This window comes from Zosterops lateralis (genome assembly GCF_965231275.1).
Source record: "Zosterops lateralis genome assembly, chromosome: 16".
NCBI classification, from domain to species: Eukaryota; Metazoa; Chordata; class Aves; order Passeriformes; family Zosteropidae; genus Zosterops; species Zosterops lateralis.
The window spans coordinates 8,818,825-8,832,365 of NC_139776.1; the positions used below are offsets into that span (position 1 = coordinate 8,818,825).

At 41.6% G+C, this 13,541-nt stretch overlaps 1 protein-coding gene across 2 annotated transcripts in view; it reads right to left on the reverse strand.

Annotated features, from left to right (window-relative positions):
- Window positions 1–13,541, reverse strand: part of EYA2 (EYA transcriptional coactivator and phosphatase 2) — a gene marked incomplete at its 5' end in the record, with an annotated part of 85,849 nt that overhangs the window by 42,588 nt on the left and 29,720 nt on the right. The window contains 4 exons of one of the 2 annotated variants that reach the window (XM_083873555.1): window positions 1,409–1,551; window positions 2,137–2,185; window positions 3,143–3,190; window positions 5,817–5,935. In XM_083873555.1, coding sequence (XP_083729681.1) covers window positions 1,409–1,551; window positions 2,137–2,185; window positions 3,143–3,190; window positions 5,817–5,935 — 359 coding nt within the window. The remainder of the gene's footprint in view (window positions 1–1,408; window positions 1,552–2,136; window positions 2,186–3,142; window positions 3,191–5,816; window positions 5,936–13,541) is intronic. The other variant, XM_083873556.1, reaches the window with a different exon arrangement.

The window sequence follows — 13,541 nt, forward strand, 5'->3', positions numbered from 1 at the left end:
AAATTAATTTCCACATAATGTTTTGTTTTGTCTAGAAGCTGGCCCAGTTTTATTTTTTGTGCCTAAAAACAATACTGCTTCATTGTTCTTGGTTGTCAGCCAGGTGGAGTTTTTCATGTGCTGTGCTGAGTATCTTAGAGAGGGTGTAGGGGCTGGGGGAGGGAAAGCACTGCTGGAGGATGCTAAGAGGTCACCCACAGGATTTATAAGCAGCATATGGGCCTGACACATGCATGCCCTAAAGCCTCTAGGCAGTAGCAAATGGCTTTGCTTTCACCTGCTCCAACAGGACAACTGTTCAGAGTTTTCCCTGGAAGTCAGCCAGCTGATGCAAACACACAAATAGCTCCAGGAAAGGGTCTCAAAACATTCCTCTCATCATCCTGGTAGAGCTTTGGCTCTGTCAAGGCCACTTCCCCAGCCTGCCAGAGTGCTGCACCAAATTTCCCTTCAGTAAAAGCTTTGTCTGTATAAAAACTTCTTGTTGGGAAGAGATACTGTATTTGCCAAGTGTTTAAGAGCACAAGAGAAAATAGGAGTGGAAACAAAACCATAAAGCCATTTTAATGGTGCAAGACTCAGCCCTTATGGGGGCAGCCAGAAGTAAGAAGCCCAAAGCTTTCTGTTAAAGAGCTGTACCTAAACAAGAGCAACATCCCTTTGGTCTTCGGGAGTGGAAAGAACTTCCTCAGGAGCTCAGTATTCCCATGCAGAGCTTGAGGACACTCAAGGCTTGGTTTATCAGGCATTCCCCTGTCAGGAATGCTGGTTTAATTATTCCCTGTGTGAACCCCCCAGCTGCTCCTGCCCAGCACTGTCTCCCCACAGCTGTTGGCAAGGCTGGGCAGAGCAGCAGGAACAAAGCCAGCTGGGGTTAGAAATGTGGACTGCACATACAGCCAGTGACTGTCCATTTAAACACAAACTGTCTTTCAAGACCAAGGTACTCTGTTGCATCTCACCCATGCTGTATTCTGCTCTGCATTTTGGTCCTTCTGTAATAATATACACAAAAATTTTCTCAAAGTAGTCTGTGTTATTGAAACTTCAGGAAGAATCAAGAATGGAAAAGTGTAGTTTTTATAAATATCATATTTACTCTACTTTGTCTTGACAGTGAATCATGGGAACACTCACGAGCTACTACTCCTACATGGCACATCCTACTGAAACTGAATATCTCATAGTCTGCTACTGACTGGCTCCAAACTTACCTAGCCTGCAAAAACATAATCCATGATATGAAGAGCTGATATGTTTAAACCTGATACAGTTCAAAATAAAACTAACATTTTTAAACTCAGACTTTCCTCTAAGCCTAAGAAGACAACATTGCTGAGACATAAATGACACTTCACTCCAAGGCTTAAAGACCTCAAAACAGGCACCAGGAGTGTGGAGTACTCACTGTAGGAGGGGATCCCGTAGGGCTGCCCTGGGGGAGGATAGGCAGTGTAGGCAGCAGCCTGCTGGATTCCTGTGCTGTACTGAGCCTGTCCATAGGCGGCCATGCTGGGGAAGGACGGGACTGTCACTATATGGGGGTAATGTCTGTTCAGAACAAGAAAACAGAAGGGTTTAAGGCAATAGTTACTGTACGTGATCTTCTAGAGCACAAGCAGAACAGTCTTAGGCATCTTGCTAAAATAACATTCAACACAGGATGCTGACTATTTTGGGAATTGACTGGACTGAAGCAGAAGTTTGTTTTATGAACTACCGGATTAAGCGTGGCGACTTTAAGACACTGCAAAATATATGCAAGTTTAAAAAAGAAAATAAAATCAACACTGATTCTTCATGTTTCATTTTGAGTTTGCTGAACAAGTGAGTGAGATGGGAAACCTCAGACATTTCGACACATCCCCTCTGTGGTCACCCATAAACACAACAATATCCAAACTGATAAGGTCTGGATACCCAGGGGTACAAAAACACAATTCATCGCACCTCAAACCCTATTTCACTGCATATCCAAGAAGATTAAGAACCAGCTACTTCACTGTGCCAGAGACGTGCGGGGGAACAGGTGGATGGGCTTAGGGCAGATGTTTTTTAAGGTGACAGAAGTCTGCACAAAATGGCTGTTCAGCAAAACACGGATTTTAAATTACAGCACTTGGCATGAGCACTCACTTTGTGGTGTACAGATGGAGAGGACACTGCGGTGCTGCTTTGCTGCTGCCTGGAAAACAAAATTAAAGCGTCTTAGATTTTCATCATGTTCTGTTCTATGGCCAAGCTGATAAAATTGTTTTTACCACTGATGGTTTGAGAAAAATACACAAGAATCAAGAGACTTTTTTATTTTTTAGTTAACAGTCCCAAACTGAGGCAGGTAAGATACTCTCTGCTTAACAACAAATATAGATTTAGTTTTTAATTGAGGGTAATACCAGTTGATTGAACTACCAGTTTCTTCTTCTCATGGGACTGATATCAGTCGTGAAGCTGGGCTTTGAAGCAATGACTCATATGCTAAAGGCTATAAAAGCCAATACTATGATTGCTGAAGTGATTTAAGCTCACTGCACATTTTGATCTTTTGCTTTTTTTGGTACTCTCCTAGACCATGACTCACTTTTTTTAATGTCCATTAAAATATCAAATAGTAGTAAATATTAAAAATACAACATCATAAATCTCCTTAATTTGATTTTTTTGAGTTAACTATAGCATACCTTATTGAACTATCAGCAATCAAAAAATTAAAACAGTAGAAAACCTATCACACAAATTATATGTGCAAGATGCTTTCTAATGGACCAAACAGTTGTGTGCTGTAACATTACCAAAGAAAAATGTGCCACCAGCTTTATTCAGAGATAAATTTACATTTACCTAACTAAAACCTAAAAACAAACAAACAGAGCTAAATTAAAACATGCAAGTTGCCTGCAAGTTATACTGAAAACATCATACCAAAATACCACCATGTACAGTTTGCAGGTTGCCTTCACAGTGCCATCCAAACTCTACTTCTCAGCTCCTGGCAGCTGGAGCTGCCATTAATTCAGCACTATAAATGCCAAAACATTCTCACAATGATCAATAATGACAAGGCACAACTGATTCAGCCTCTGTGTCTCCTGGCTGCATCAATGCCCACACCAGACTCACTGCACATGGCTTCTCCACCCACCTTCAGTGACCAAAACAGCACAACTTCCTTTGTTCACACATTGGTCAGCTGGCAAATGAAACATTTAAACCATTTTTCATTTAATGAAATATGCAAATACACATAAAGTCTAAATAAATGCAAATAGTCCTATGGGTTTGGGTAACTTGTGCTGTAAACATGGACAGAATAACCAGAAAGATCCAACATGCTCACATCTGAAATGTTTGTTTGTCCTGATTTAGATCTCTCTTGAAACTGTTTTTTCACACACAACCCTTTTCCACAACATTTTACATGGCTTAATCATTTTACACTCTAACACAGAGATTACACCAAACTATTTTTAAAAATCCTGCCATTTCATCTGGTAACTCTTTAGACTAAATTTCAATAAAAATTGCATCATCGTGAGTCCTTACTAAAAATATTGATTACTTGGTATCATTCTTTTTTTTAGAAAGTTAATTTATGTAATTAATGTGAAACCTATACAGGCTTAATCACTAACAGGAGCACTCTAATCACTGACAGAAATAAACCAGAAAGAGTCTTTCTTCAAACCCCTGCAACCCTCCAACATCTTAGAAAAGTAAAACCCATCTGCAACCCTACCTTGCTTTCTGTACCTATAAAATGTGGTACAGTAACCCATTTCCCAAGCAACAGGCAGGGAGGTTGATTTTAAAATACTGTCAAAGGACAGTGTTATACAAATGCACATATTGACAAAGGATAATGTGATAGACATGCATCTATTCACTTACACATCCACAGGAAAAACAGAGTTTAAATCCAAAACTGGGCTTACCTGAGTCACCTTCAAAATCACCATGAAAAATTTGCTTTGACTTACCTGAAAGACAACAGTTTAGAAAATTAGATTTTCAACTGTGAAAACAAGAACTACACCATTTCTGTCTGTCCCTCATTACCAAACAGAACTGCATTGAAGAAATAGACTTTTTACAGTTAATGTCTTTAATTCTTAATGGCTTTTACATCAAAAAAACCCAGCAGAATAGTTTGAGCACAAGCCTAATTTCTTTTCTCTTTGAAAAATACTACAGCTTCAAATTTTTCATTTTGGTACAGAACAAATAAGTTTGCCAAGAATGCCAAGCAGGAATTTACTGTGTGTGAATATGCAATATGCTACTGTCACTGACAAGAAAAGGCAAAACTGATCCTACAGGCAAAATGTGCACTTGAAAATTATACTGATATAACTGCACATCTCATGACAAGCACCCATGAAATCAACAGGCCAGACAGCTACATGGACATCTAAATGAATAAGTACTATGACTAGACTTGCTAAATTTAATACTTTATGTGCAATACAGAGCATAAATTGGAGTGCATTTATTACATTAAGGGCTCTGTCAGTCTGAGAATTGTCAAACACACAAGTATTTTCCTGTTCTTCAAATTAACCAGAAGTATTTTCAAGGGAAACAGCACAATCTTGGTAGCACAGGGGATCATTCTGTAGAAAAAACACCAAAATATTTCTATAAGAAACAAATCAACGAGGGCTGTCACTGGCAAACTGGTGTCCCACAGTACAGCTCCTGTGCTGGCTCTTGTTTATATCACATAACAAAAAACAGTTCCTGCACCAAGACGTTTACAAAATGATGTACCTAAAAATCATTTCTAGCTCTAATCTTTTCTGCAAACAGGGAACATTTAAAAGGATGTTTCCTTTAGGCTGTTATTCCTTCTACTGCTCTCGCAAATAGGCAGTCACAATGGGCGTGATTTAACCACGCAATTCCTAATGCCTGAGCAAACATGCAAACAAAACATCTCCTGGGCTTCTAAGAGCCTATAAATGAAGGGTTAAACATACTACTAAAACATAATAGCCAGTGCCTTTTCCTAACTCCCCTCTAACAGGAAGGCTGACAGATCCTGACCGCAGCAAACAATAGCTGGGATTGTACTAGCAAGAACTAGTTCAGCTGCATCACTTGCCAATAATTTTTTTAGCAGATTTAACATTCTTCTGTTTCCTTCACTTGAACAGTATGATGGGGCGGGGGGGGGGGGGAGAAGGAGGAGAGCAGATAAATTTCCATCAGAGCCTCAACCACTGAAAGAATTTGTCCCTGATACCTGCCAAATGTGAAACTCCAGAGCAGAGACCAGCAGGGCTAACCATGTGGGGATGGCAGCAGTGGTCTCAGAGCGATGCAAACTGGGGCACAGAACTGCTTTGGCAAGAGGTTTTCAGGCTGCTCAATACATTTCTGGGCCTGGGAGCTCCCAGGGCCCCCACCTTAACAGCAGCACAGCCAGCAAAGCCCAGGGCTCACGTTCACACCACCACTGGGGCTCCAGCAAAAACTACCAGGTCTGCACAAAATATGGTTTACACCTGCAGCTCTTCCTGTGGAACAAAAATCTACACGTGCATGTGTGTAAATGCAGGCACCAACTGTACACAGATATATAATTACATATGAAATATTTCTATTCCATTTGCATTTCAAGCCATTGTGGAAATAAAGGATTCAACCACAAGTGGTGAGTCTACAAAGAAGAAAAACAACTCAAAAATCTCAGTTGCTCACTAAACTGAAGAACTAATTGCCAGAAGAGAGGCCTTGCAGTGGCCAGCTCCCTCTGATTACACACATTCATACATGTTATGGTAAAGCAGCAAACAGCAAGCAGAAGAGCAGCCTACCTTCTATGTCATCTGGAGCCGTGGCATAAATGTGAGAAAGGTTAAGCTTCAGTCTGTCAGGGCACTCTCTATTTACAGTCAGACTGGGTGATATCACTAGATCTAGCATTTCCTTATACCTGAAGGAAAACAAAGGAAAAATACAATTTATTCATTAATTATGCATGCTTACTAATGATTCAATTTTTTTCCTAAGAGTATAAATATTAAAGCTGATTACCTAAACCCAGGCTTCATATAAATTCCACATAATAACATTCACTAAAGTTTTCATCAAAGGGAAATGCTGAATTAAAATGCAGTACTTGCTTCCTTGGAGATTACACCCATCTGATTAATGATTTCCCTTTCTTTCCAGATTTTGCCATATAAAAACTAAATTCCTGATCTCTCATATGCCATCAAAGCAAGAGTACACACACCATTGTCCAGTGAGGCTGCAGAACAGACTGTAACAGGCTGAAAATGAAGCTGAGGGCAGTTAAGATCATTATCGAGTCTTACCAGGTAATAAAGTTAGTACTGGTGACAGGATCAGTTTTGCAGGGGACACCCAAACCAGGCACCCAACTACAATGTCCTGGCCATTAGGTGGCAGTGATACAAGGACAGTCCCTTTCACATGAGCAACCTCATCTGATGCAACTAAAATTTTGCATTAGCCACATCTAGGACTTACATCTCTGAAGAAAAACCATAACTCTTCATGTGTGCACATGAGTGATACCACCATGAAAGGTTACAACCTCTGCATTACATCAACAGTCCAGAAAGCAGGACTAAATCATTATTTCAGACCTTATGTATAAAATCAATAGGTCTATTCATGGACACATCACCATTTTCAATTCATGTGCATACCTGCAGCTCTAGACCTTTTCCAGCTGCCTGCTTCCCTTGGAAGTGTTGGATGTTTTGGATGGGTAAAAAATATGTCATTAAGTGCACAGATTTACACACTTCTGCAAATTTTGGTGAAGAAAATGGGGTGAGCACATTAAGGTCTGTTACATTCAATACCTGCACGACTCCTTTTATGCAAGGCAGGTCTCCTTGAAACCTTTACTCTCACAATGTTCTCCCCTTGCTCCCTGTGCAAACAATGCCTGTGTCTGGAAGAACCCACAGGGCAAGGAAAACCTGGAGCTAAATTTCTCAATTCATTGTCTTTATTTCTTTTTAAATACACACCATGCAATGGAAACCTATTTGAATTTTCCAAGACTAAACTTGCAGCTTTTGGTTCAAGCCCAGACCAGATGAAGAACAGAGAACTCAAAGGTTCTATGCTGTTCTTTGCTTTCCACGGCCACACAGAGCACAACTTCAGTTCAGTTCCCTGGAAGTCACTGGCTGGAATTAGGGCTATTAGGGGAAAGTATAACTGTGCTCTTGGACAGAACAGGGCCTGAGCAAGAGCAGATGGAGGAGAGGGAATTTGGTGGTGAGTGGATCCTGGCTGCAGCTTGCTCAGGCTGCCCTTCCCTTGTCTCTGAACGTGCCAAGGCAGCTGGCACATCCCTGCTCCAGGCTGGCACCTCCCTGAGCTGGACTATGCAGGCAGCAGGTGGCATGGCAGCACCTGGCTGGTAACAACCCAGAGCACACCTAAAACATCCCTAAGTTAAAGAAAGCAGCGCATAAAGCTGAAACCTTCAGGCTTCTGCAATACCAATCTATGCGCTCCTGGGAGAAGCCAAGAGGTTTGTTTTGATATTCTGTTTAAATATCCCGGTATGGCTTTACCAGCTCTAAGAAAGAGAAAAGCACAGTTTTTATCTGAACCTCCTCAATCCCTTTTATAAAGTCTGTGAGCCCTTGTGAGGGAGGGCCAGTATTGTTAAGAACGAGCACAAACCAGATCATTTCACCTGTAACTAAACAGCAAAGACCGAAGCTAAATTCAGTTTCACTTTCTCACCTAACAGCTGCCCAGACAGAAAAAACATGAACCCTCTGTGAATTCACAGAACTATCCAAAATAGGCATGAACAGTGTCCACAACCCCAATCCTCCTCTCTCCAGGTGGGATCTGGGATCTGTCTGCCTCCCTTGGAAATCCATGTGGGTATCTCATCACCAACACAACCTCAATCCCAGAGGCTGGTAAAGGCTTCCCAAGTATGTGCCATGAAGGAGACCTCATGAATGACCAGTGTGGTAGAAAAGCAGTACTCTGGATCCAACACTTGTGTCATCCTTTTGTCCCCAAGTGCTACCTGCTGCAGATTTGCTAAGGAAACGAGAGCAGCATAAAAAATCAGCCTTGCTCTGCAGCTGCATCTTTGTTGTTAGTGGGTCTCAAAGGGTTCCACCTTCAGATGTGTCCTTGTAAGAGGATCACAACAGGCTCCCCCTCCCTGCCTTAGATACAAACTGAAAATGCAGATGCACAGGGCCAACAACTGTGCCCACAGCCAGTGCCCACGTCACCAACGGAGTGGAAATGCAACAAGGAGTCAGATGTGTGCAAGGACACAAAAAATATTCCCCAGGTGTAAAAATATTCTACCCAAGGCACACAGCCCAATGACAGAGCTGAAACAACAATCCACGACTCCTCACCCAACTCAGAACACAGCTCATGAGAGGCTTCACTCAGCCCCCACAGCACTGCAGGAAGTTCTGCTCCATCTGGTACCAAGCACAGACTGCAGGGCAGCAAGGGATGGTCACAATCCTTATTCTGCACTCTGAACTTGTGCCAGAGCTTCTTCCCCAGAAATGCCTCATCCCACTCCCTTGCTGGCACAGCCAGGCTGCCACAGAGAAAGGGCTCAGGAAGAATTTTGTGGTGCTTCTCAGTTGGGCAGAACAAGCTCTGGCTCCTAAGGCTCTCTGAAAAACAGCAGGGTGGGCAGGGGGCTTTTTCCCCAGAGGAATTAGTTCATTCAAATCCACTGACACCCAATTAAATTTTGTCTGCATGGCTGAGAAGGTGGGGTTCCATTTTATACAAGCTTTTCCATTCCATTCCAATCACCATTTCATCTCTTCTCCCCTTACTTCCCTAGTGCTATCCCTGAACTGAGGGAAAGCACTGCTGCCCCAGATCCTGTCAAGCTGGGGCTGCTCCACCTTGTTTCTCAGATAACACACGCCCTTCAGCATAATCCAAACCCCCATCATTCATGACAGTGCCCAGGCTGTTGCCAAGTGAACAGGAGCAGATGTTTAAAGGGAAATGATCTTTTATAGTGATTAATGCACTTTAATTACATCATTGTTCAGAGATTTCATTAGCTACTCTCTGCCTGATGATTTTTCTACTGGTTTTGTTCTGTTCACTTTTGTATTCACAAAGTCACATCGTATTTTCCTGTATTTATTCTGTAACATTTTCCTGTGGTTTTTTTCAGCTCTCATTTTAGTTTGGAGCATGTATTAGTTGCATGTACAAACAGGTAACTTTTCAGAGAAGTGCCTGTCTGGTTGTGCATGTCACGTATGAGTGCTGTGAGTGGCTCTGCCTGTTTTGCACGCACCATTTACTGATTTATTCATGTGCGTTTCTTGCCTATGGACCTCTTGACAAGAGTTTCTGAAATTCCAGTTTTAATGATGGCAAGCTACAGAAAATCATCAAATAATGGAACAGGGCTGGTATTTAGCACAGTAAATGACATGCTGGAGTGCAACTGATGAAAATATCAGGTCTTTGTTTTCTTTTTAGAGAAAAAACATTTTCTGGCTTAAGCAGCCTACAGTAAATCAGTAATAAAGTTTGCTGAATACGAGCTTTTATTAAAACCAGTGATGGCAGCATCCAGCATCTGACAGACATCTGGAAGAGCTTTTGGCTTCTATAATTAAGAAGAACCTTGTGTGAATTTGTTGCTCAGCTTTTCCATTAGAATCCCCTACTCAAACCCCAGTATTTTGCCCTGAAAGTTAGCCCACGAAATCCCTGCCAAAAACAAAGATTAAAAGTTTTTTCTAATATTTAGGAAGGAAAAAAAAATAGAAATAGATGTATTTTTTTTTCAGTCATTATGAATCTAGGAATGCCAGATTAAACAATTTAAGGTTTCAGATTTTTGACTGAGGTGTTGGGGCAGCTGGCAAATCCCATATTCTTTTGCAGTGATGTTTTGACGGCAGCGATTCCAGACCCCAAGTCAAGACAGTCAAATGTGTGCTGAAGACCGAACTCCTGAGTGATCTCATCTCTCTCCAGCACAGTACTCAAAAATGGGTGTCCAATGCCTGGAGGGACCCTGTGTGCAGACTGAGCCTGCAAGGTGATGAGAGCTCCATGGATCGTATTTTGAAAGGGTGGAACAGGAAAACCACTGTGGCATTGTGGGCAGATGGAACCTCTCCACAGCTCTGCCCAGCACAGCTGACAAGCCAGGAGGCACCAGCAACAGATCAAGGAGTCTCCTTCCAGAGCCTGGAGCTCTGCCGCTCAGGCAGAACTGAAATTCTCTCTCAGTCTGCTCTCACTTTTTATTAACATCCTCCCCACAACTCACTAAAAGCAGCTCAGGACCACGGGCACTTCCACCCTCCCTGTGCAGGCAGTGGACTTGTGCCTGGAGTCTGCACTTTTCACTCATCTCCACTCCATTTCTGGGGTGAGACGACAGAATTCTGGCTTCAAAACGTACCTGAGTGGTACAAAAAACGTTCAAAGAACTTTCAGGGCACTTTCAGCAAATAAGACACCTGGGTAGTATCAGGTACCAGGGTAAACTCAATGGCCAAGTGATTAAGAGATCTCAGGGGGAATATGAGCAAGGAAGAGCAGGATATTTTCCCCAAAATGACAGCAGTCTGCAGGAGGGCATCTGAGCAACAGAAAGGACAGTCAGGAGTAAAAGACCCAGGGCTGGGGGGAAAGCTGGCATGGGTGTGGGAAAAAAGGAGAATGAGCTCTGCATCTGTCATCAGTGAAGGAACTGAAGAGTTAGGAGCCCTGCAGGTGAAAAAGACAGAACTCCTCCCCTTGGGAAAAAAAAAAACCTGCCAGATCTTACAGTGGAAAAGACAACTACTTCAAGGGAGTGAGAAACTGCAAAGTTTGTCCATGAAGGGAGAGATAAATACAGAAATTTATGCTCCCTGCAACAATCCCATGCAATGATCTTCTCAAGAATTTTTCCTTGTATCTGGATGGAGGCCAAATACAAGCTTAAACCACTAGATCTTCCTAAACATATGCATATGCCAACACAGAGCCCTAGGCAGGAGTGGTACAAGCCAAGTCTTCTGCTTTTAGCTCTGCTGGGAAGGGGAGGAGTAGAGACAGAGATTGCAGCCAAATTGCAAGAGTAACATTTTTGTCTTGCTTCTGTGACTTTATCTGGTTTTAATTAGTTGATCAACCGCTTTCATCTTTCTACCCTCCTAAAAAATGGTGCAGATTGCTAAGAAATACTTTATTACTCCAGTGGTACTCATCATTAAAAAGATGGCAGCCTGATTTTCCCCAGTTTATTTCAGAAGTGAATCACAAGCAAAAAAAATCTGAAGATGGCTTTCTCACTCTCTGATTCAGAGAAAACAAATAAATCCCATCCCAGTCCTAAAAATTTGGGTTTAATTCATTCCTAGGAAATACAAGATTAATTTTTTCTCCCATATGAATAAAATTTTGAAAAGCACCTGCTATGCCTCATTAATTTTCATTGGGAATTAAAACTTCTACTGTTTTAACTCCATGGGAAGCATAGCAGCTTAGGCAGCATTGCCAGGAACTTTTGGTAGCAAAATTCTGCTCCCAATTTTACTTTGCTCCTGTACAAAAATAAAGGAATCATTCATAAGCAAAGAAAACAGTATTATCTTGCAGCCACCTTCCACATGGTATAATCATAGGGAATCTCCCACACTGGAGATTTTGGCTGCTTCTCTCCACACATTTCAAAAGCAGAGGAAAGTAATTTCATTTCCTCTGTCAGTACATTCCTCCCCACACTGTTTGGACGTTCTCCTCTCCATCTATAATAGATGCTTTGTTCCATTTCTCAAAAGCTCAAAAACGCTTCAGCAGGTGAAAGCCACGACCCTATTTTCTCTCCTATAATGAGTCTTAGTCCATCCACGAGTACATCTGATAGATGCAGGCAGGAAAAGCCTGAACAGGCATAAAGTTAAAGCTGGGCTGGCACGAATGCTCACGTCCAGGACTGACAGCACAGCCTTGATGACAAGATATCCTTTCAAGGTGACCTGCAGGGCAGACGCCTCAGGCTGTTTATGCTCCCGAGAGCTGCTTTTTACTGATGTAACTGCAAAATAAAAGCTGCAGGACTTGTCTGGATTTATCATTGCCCAGCCTGTTTCAGACACAAAAGAAAAGAGGAACTCCTCACTATGGCTCCCAGCCCTGGGGTGGGGGTACAGAGCTGCAGCACGTATTATCTCAGCCTAAGGATGAAACCAAGAGAAACAAGACAAAAGTTATGTGATAGGTAAGGAAAAAAAATTGTCTGGGTTAACATTAAGATTTTCAAATGCCTCTTTTATTAAAAAAAAAGAAAGAAAGAAAAAAGAAGCGTTAATTCCAAACAAGTTTAAGAAAAATAACTGAGAAAAAATAACAGAATAGACCAATTCTTTCACACTTCTGAAACCACTATTGTTCAAAAATAACCAAAGTATTCCATCAGCTTTAAAATCTTTCCCCACATGGTTTCTGTGTTTTGTCTTTCTCTCTTTAAATGAGACAGTCTTTTTTATCAAAATTTTACTTTCACTGGAAGTTTTCTGTCTTGCTCTAACCCATAGGCCAGACAGTGAAAAACAGATGAAAATTCCTGTCTCATGAATTTTTTGAGCCACATTCACTTTTTTTTTTTTCTTTTTTGGAAGGCAAGTCAGCCTTAAGGTTTTTCAGTGCTTGGAATTGGCACAAATAATCGCCTTGTTTCCCTGGAAGTCCTGAATTTCCAGAAGCATTGACTTGCTTCGCCAGGTTTCATCACCTGCTATTCCAGTCTGCTTTTCATTGATTTTTCTTTAAATACACTATTTCTTTTTTTGGCTCAGACCTGTTAATTTAAAAAATAATAATAATAATAATAATAGTAAAAAAAAAAAAAAGTAGGGTGTCTTCATATAAATAAATGTTCTTCCTCCTCCTAGCAGGGCTTCACTACTGCCTTCTCCAGGTGCTGTTTTCCCGATCCCCCCTGCAGACACAGAGTAGACTGAGATGAAAAAGGGGGATGAGCTGAGCTGGGCTGGGATTACCCTGCATTTCCTGTGATTAACATGGGAAGAGATTAAAGGAAGACAGGGCAGAGGGAGCAGCAGCATTTTCTGGCTGAGCAGTCCACAGCAAAGGGGAATCAGTTCCATTTTGACGAAAAGGACTGTCTTATTTAAAGAAAAAACACCCAAGACAAGGTACCTTCACCATTTATTCTGAAAGCACTCTGAGAGAGGCAGCTTGAAAATCTGAGTGAGCTCATGATGGGGCTCACACCACAGACCTTCAGCCTGGCAGCCTGACCAGAAATACATCATGACAGTGGCTGGAGTCATTGGGTCTTCTAAAATTCATTTCAACAACAGTATTTCACTTATTCTAAGTCAAAATGAGAAACCAGAATTTTTCACAATGCATTTTTTTGGTCTGTTGGATCTATTTGCTAAGTGGAGCAACCCTTGCAAAGATATTATTTTCCAAAGCACAAAATTACTCAGCTCTCTTACTGTGAACAAGCAAGTACCACACAGAACAGGATACATTAATAAAGAAACACTATGAGCTTATAG